Source organism: Mustela nigripes, chromosome 5 (assembly GCF_022355385.1).
Source record: "Mustela nigripes isolate SB6536 chromosome 5, MUSNIG.SB6536, whole genome shotgun sequence".
In the NCBI taxonomy this organism is placed as follows: Eukaryota; Metazoa; Chordata; class Mammalia; order Carnivora; family Mustelidae; genus Mustela; species Mustela nigripes.
The window spans coordinates 25,080,856-25,087,949 of record NC_081561.1 but is presented as its reverse complement, the minus strand read 5'-3'; the positions used below and the strand labels follow the sequence as shown (position 1 = coordinate 25,087,949).

The following is a 7,094-nucleotide window of genomic DNA, read 5'->3' as shown; positions in this document are numbered from 1 at the left end:
TTTGCCACATGTTGGATGGTTGACCAGTCATCCCTCTGGAAACACTTCCTGTTCTTTCTTTCCGGGGTCACGCATGCTCTTGAGGTCCCTCCCACTCTTTGCTCTGTTAGGGTACCGAGTCGACCACTCCTCAATTAGACAGAGAACACTCTCGATAATGCAAGTCAATGGTGAGGTTTATTTCCAGTTAGTTGGGGTCCAAGTATCCGCCCAGCGCAGCGGGTTTCAACAAGGACCCGGAGCACTCTAAGCCAAGGGTTTATATAGCATTTTCAAGGCACTTTTCGATAGCTACGTACATCTCTTGCGTCCCACTTTGACAGTTTAACTTTGTTTAACTTTTTGCCACCCCGGTGTCACCCTGGGGGTTAAGTGAGATTTAGGTTTAGAAGAATTTTCACCTTAATTACATTTCCTTCTGCCTCAGCCTCCTACAGTTTTGTGGTGGGGAGGGCGACCTTTGGCCTCGAGGCACTGAGTCATTTGTCTCTGGAAATTGGGCCATTGAAGAGATGGCCTTTTGTTGTACTTGCAAACCAAGGGAGATTCCTAACTTGCAGGATTGTGATCTCTGCAAGTTAACAACTTGTTTTTCTTTAACATTTGGTCCCTGTGGCACCATCACCTAACCGCCCTGGTGGTATATGATTGTATATAATTGTTTCTTAGGTTTTAGCTACTTTCTCTTAAGTTACATGCGCGTGGGGGCTGGTTAGGGACGCTCAGTAAAATGGCTTCCGGGACTTCAGGATGGCCATGCTTATGCTAACCCACTCTTATAGTGCAAGGTGCAGGCTTTTGCTTTGCCAAGATGGCTGTACTTATGTCAGGGCTAGACTCGAGGTGGGTACAGCCTTGCTTTTCTTGGCCTCCACACCTGGAGCTGGTTTCCAGGACTTGTTTTTAAGTCCCCTGGGGGAAGGGGAGCAGGGACAGTAAAATGGGTCCTTATAGCTCATCTTCTCTGCTTCCTCCTCGCCTTCCTGATCTAAATGGTGTGCCTGCTGCTTGCTCTGCCGGATTCCCTTTTCCCCAGGGAGCCGCATAGCTGCTTCCCATTGCACCGCACCTTTGCTTACATGTAGATTCCAAGCTCTTCCTTGACCCTCCCCACTTAAAACTGCAGCCCTGCCCTGTTTCCCGGCTTCTGTCCCTGTTATGCTCATCTTCCTAAAACTTACAAATGTTCCTATTGTGATGAGGTTTCCAACATTTGTCCATGGCAACCTCAGTGCCATGGGAATCCGCTGGGTGCTTTGTTCCAGTACCCAGACCAGTGCCTGGCACAATATGTATTTGCTGAAGAGGTGAATGAGAAGGAAAAATGTGAACATAGACAAAATATAAAATAGGTTAAGGCTGTGTTCAAGGTCCCTATACCACCCATCAAGACAAGATGGAAAATGATCTGATAATCTGATTGATAAGCATTTATTGAACTATCATCTCATAACCCTTAATTTAAGATCACAGTGGGTTTAAACACAACCATACACATATGGACATATGTGTAATGTTTGTTTCTTTGGAGAAAGATTAAGCTCCATGGCTGAGAGAATTAGCTGGAAATTCCATAGCGTGCTACCAAAAGTGCTGTTTCTATAGAGATTTATACTCTCTCTTGATCTCCTGCCCCCACTTCAAGATGTTGTTGCTCCTAAAATAATGCATAGCTAAACAGCATAGAAATTATATAAAAATTACAATAATCATAATTCTGAAGATTGATTCTAAATGGATTTTTATTTCCTTATAAGTGCATATTTTTGTACCAGGAGGACATAAAAGTTGTTTTTCAGTGTAAGAAGTGGAAAATGCCAGGTCATGGATCTCCAAATTCTATACTTCTTCTGCATTAATAATGGCCTTCATAAACATCATCATGGCTACATATCACTTTTTACTTAATTTATAAAGTAGGAAAAATCAACTGTATTCTTTTAAAGATTTTTTTTTTAAATTTATTTATTTGACAGAGAGAGATCACAAGCAGGCAGAGAGGCAGGCAGAGAGAGAGAGGAGGAAGCAGGCTCCCCACCAAGCAGAGAGCCCGATGCAGGACTCGATCCCAGGACCCTGAGAACATGACCTGAGCTGAAGGCAGTGGCTTAACCCACTGAGCCACTCAGGCGCCCCTCAACTGTATTCTAATCATTCTACCCTTTTATGGGAATAAAGGAATATTGTCTATAGTCAAAACTAAGCTCCAAACCCTTTCTAACAAGCCCTAACTAATCTAAAATAAAATGTAATCTATCTGGACAAAGTACAAGAATTATTGGTTACAAATAAGGAAATATGCACATTATGCTGAAAATGATATATTTTTAGTACAATTTATTTAGGTATTTGGTATTTTTTTCCTGGAGCCTCTAGAGTAATCTGAACTTTCTTAAAAAAGAAGTTGCTAAACCCATCTTTCATCCAGTCCCTAATGATCCCTCTAGCAATACCCCCACATTTAAAAGTACTTGTTTACTTACAGAAATTTTAACATGACATATATTTTCCCAGGTTATGAGATGGGATTTATCCAACTGGTAATATTTCAGGTCTGAAGATACCTGCCTACCTTTAGGATTCATTCATCTTATACAGATTGTCCCAATCAACTTCCACTATGACGGGAGAAGGACTACAGCCATGGGTATAAACATGAAGAAATCAACATGCAAAGACCACCCAATCATAAACATCCCAACAGTTCCCCAGAACTGGTGTCACTGCTCTCTGCCTCTGTTCAAGATTATCCTGGTGACAGAGGTGGGAAGTGGAGGTTAATAAACTTCAAACATTTTAAGCAGGAAGATCTTTGTCAGAGTCATGGAGACTAAAAGTCGGATGGTGTTTCTAGAGGCTGGGGAGAGGGGAGAATGAGGAGTTATTACTAATGGACACAGAGTTTCCGTTTGGGAAGACAAAAAGTTCTGAAGACAGATGATGCTGATGGTCCTGTGGCAATGTGAACATACTTAATGCCACTGACGAGAGCCGGGTAAATTTGATATTGGTAAATTTGATATTGTGTATACTTTACTACAATTAGAAAAACAAAACAAAACAAAACAAAATCAAAGACCTTTTAACCTTTTTTGGGTCACAAAGTATTAACAAGTGCTGAATATGAGCAAGAAACTGTCTTCCATATAAAGCAAATGCCTCGTGGTCTGACTACACAACGGTCGTCATTCACTTTTGCCTCGAAAGGCCAAACATAAATGTCTCTAAACTTGTTATAACAATGATTAAAAATACGCAAGAGCCACACTATGGACCTACATGGAGGTGTTGGAGATACTAAGAGCTAGATAATGGAATGATTTGTTTTGCCTCTCATCCAGAAATTTGGCACTATAAAAGTACAAAGTACGTGTGAACTTTCTAGGGAAAAAAATACTTTTTTTTTTCCCACTTCTAAGTGTATTCTTTCATATATGTTGAGGACTTACTGAGTATAAATTATTGTGATAGAGGCTGGCATGAGTACCAGAATGCCTGGTGTCTACTTTCATGGCTGGTATCTTGCAAGCGTGCGTCATTGTTTGGTCCCGAAATGCAGCCCTCCTAGTGATTGGTGCCTGGCTTACAGGGACCGGAGAGGAGTATAAGTGAGTGCGGACTCAGGAATGTCGCATCTTCTCAGCCTCTCTAAACGCTGAGCTCCCAGTCTCGCTGAGCGCCTCTTCCGTCTGCGGTGTCAGAACAGTCCTCCATCTGCTACGCCTAACAATGTAGACAGAAGACGGGTCAAAAGACAATCCGCAAACTTTTGCTATCCTTCTGCACCTGCCTTCCCCAGCACCTTCTTCATGGCTTCTTTGACATCCTTGTTTCTCAGTGTGTAGATCAGGGGGTTAACACTGGGAGTGACGATCGTGTAGAAGAGAGTGAGGAACTTGCCCTGGTCCTGGGAATAAGTGTTTGCTGGCTGGAGGTACATGTATATGATGGTGCCGTAGAAGAGAGAGACGACGATCAGGTGGGAGCTGCAGGTGTTGAAGGCTTTCTTTCGCCCGGCGGCTGACTTGATCCGAAACACCGCTCGCGCGATGTAGCCGTAAGAGACGAGGATGAGGATGAGTGGCGCCAGGATGATGAAGATTGCCAAGGCGAACGCCAGCGCCTCGAGGCTCATGGTGTCTACGCAGGCCATGCCGATTAGTGCTGGCATCTCACAGAGAAAGTGGTCCACCCGCCTGTGCCCGCAGCGGGGTAGCATCAACGTCTGGGGTGCCATTATGAGGGAATTGCCAAAGCCACTGAGCCATGCCACTGAAGCCAGCTGCCCGCAGAGTCGCGGGTGCATGATGACGGTGTAGTGCAGGGGTCTGCAGACCGCAGCATAGCGGTCGTAGGCCATCACGGCCAGGAGGACGCACTCCACCCCTCCTAGTGCCAGGACGAAGTAGAGCTGGATGGCGCAGCCCAGATAGCTGATGGTCTTGTCTGAGCCCCGAAGGTTGTAGAGCATCTGAGGGATGGAGCCCGTGGTGAAACACATGTCCAGGAACGAGAGATTGGCCAAAAAGAAATACATTGGTGTGTGCAGCCGGGAATCCAGAGCGGAAAGCAAGATGATGGTCATGTTTCCAAGAAGAGTCAGCAGGTAAAAAGTGAGGACGACCACGAAGAGGATCAGCTCTAGGTGGGGACGGTCGGAGAAGCCCACCAGGATGAAGCCTTCGAAAGAGCTGGTGTTGTGTTTCTCCATCACCTCTGGCCACGTATCACCTGTTAGGAGAAAGATGAGCATCTTTGAAGAAGGTAGAAGGGCTCATGGGCGGCTCAGTCAGTTAAGTGTCCAACTCTTGGTTTTGGCTCGGGTCGTGATCTCAGAGTTGTGAGATGGAGCCCCTTCTCGGGCTTCTCCCTGGGTGTAGAGCCTGCTCAAGGTTCTTTCTTTCCCTCTGCCCCTCCCTCACTCCACCCCCGACACCCTCACAACTGCTCACACTCGCACACTCTCTCTCAAAGAAATGAACAAATGAACAGAGTATAGATAGACACCCTCAAAATGAAATGACGGGTAAAATGGTAGAAGGGAAATGCCTTTGGAAATGCTGAATGCTTGACTCAGGATTTCAGTAAGTCAGTCATTTGGTTGGAGGAGCACAGTATTTGGGGGTTTTTCAGATTCATGGCTGTGATTATTTACCAACAATTTGTATCTTTCTTTTAAGTTTCACAGCTCGTTATTTCAACAGCTCATTATTTTACAAGGAAATAAATTGATCCACTTTTTCTTTCTTTCTTTCTTTTTAATGGGGAAACACATTATGTAAACCATGGATAAGAAAAGTGGCTTATGGGTCCCTGGGGAGCTCAGTGGGTTAAGCCTCTGCCTTCAGCTAAGGTTATGGTCTCAGGGTCCTGGGATCAAGTCCCACATCGGGCTCTCTGTTCAGCAGGGAGCCTGCTTCCCCCTCTCTCTCTGCCTGCCACTCTGCCTACTTGGGTCTCTCTCTCTGTCAAATAAAATCTTAAAAAAAAAATGGCTTATATCTCTGCATCAGAGAACCAGGTTTGCTATTAGGTGAAACCTTATTCTTAATACTGTCCCATCAATACTGGGAAACCTAGAGTCATATCCAGACTCAAAAGGGTACAAGTGATCAAGCAAAATCTTAGGAGGAAGATGACCTCGTTACTGTTTATAGCTATACCCCTGATTCTGTTCATTATATTCACCGGAGCATGACCCTAGCATATCTTCTCCCCTACCCAGTCCTATCCTCATCCTCTGTGATAAAATTGTGTTTTATATCACCATAGTTTATTTTAACTCCGGGACTAGGTAACTTCTCTGAAGTTGGCAATGCTTTCCTGTAAGGATGAGAAGTTGCCAGAACTCAGTCACCAGTGGAGCTCCTACCCAATGTTCTTTTGTCAGCATTTCCTCTCCTATGATTCACACTTTATTCTCACAAAGAACTCTACTTTCAGGAAGACTACATTGATTATTTTATTTATGTGTTTCTTAGGATCCCATAGAACTGAAAGATGGTATACCTTCGAGTACTCTTTCAATTATTTGGCATGTCTTAGGGTGAGTATTTGTATAATGTAAACTAACCAAGGCAAAGTCTCATTCTAACATTTTTACGCATGTTCCTAAGCACTAGTAAGAAGTGATGGAATTGGGATTCATTATGTCTCTCAGGTGCATCAGGGCGCAAAATAGGGGTCCGCTGCTCTAAGAATGCTTTGTCATAATTACATCATGAGTTGGCATGTGTTGCTAACAACTTTAAGATTTTGTTCGCTAAAACTTTGCAGTTATGGGAAGTTGCAGGATTGACAAGGTCATAGTCCAGAGGCTGCGATGAGCATCTCTGGTGGTCAGGAATGGATAGGATAACATGGAGGGGGATACCTAATCCGCTGATTACATGACTGACAACCAACACTTAGAATCAAGCCAGCACTGAGGGCTTTTCCTCCACCTCCTGTAACATGGAAATTTTAAAAATATGTAATAGTCAGGAGAGAGCATATATGTGAATATATGCTTATTTAAACCTAATACAATGGCTTCTAAGCACAGCCATGATCATGATCATTTTCTCCCAAGAACTATATGCATTAGTTATTTAATGGCACAATGCAATTTATCACTCGTTGCATTTAAGTAAGTTTCCATTGTTATGGGAAACAACAGATTTTGTATATCCTCTGTGACTTCTGAATCCTTGACCAGGTAATTTCAATTTCATAAGATTTTTAAAAATTGAACCAAATAATGTCTCAATATCAACTGTTATGAATTTGTCTATAATGAGTCAGAATGGGGATTTATTGCTTACATTGTTTGGAGGAATGAATATCATGTCTCAGGACTAAGAGAGCTGTTGGCACGTCATAGCTAGACAAGCTGCCTGTTCTGTGACACATGGAAGAGGAGGTAAATGCAAAGGAGAGAAACCCTGAAGAATATTTTAGAAATCTCTTTCACTGACTCTCCATTTGGAGTTCAAAATCCGAGTTCAAAATCATATTAAACACTCACAATCACAGAGAGCTCATTATTCAATATACTCTCATGCCATGCAGGACCATATTCCTATTTTTAGTCTTAAGATTTTTCAGTTCAGTAG

General features: G+C 43.3%; 1 protein-coding gene across 1 annotated transcript; it reads right to left on the bottom strand.

Moving 5' to 3' along the window:
• Positions 1–3,772: 3,772 nt before the first annotated feature.
• On the bottom strand, positions 3,773–4,711 carry LOC132017704 (putative olfactory receptor 2W6). Its single transcript, XM_059399671.1, has one exon. The coding sequence runs from the start codon at positions 4,709–4,711 to the stop codon at positions 3,773–3,775; it is 939 nt and encodes a 312-aa protein (XP_059255654.1).
• Between the last annotated feature and the right edge of the window lie 2,383 nt (positions 4,712–7,094).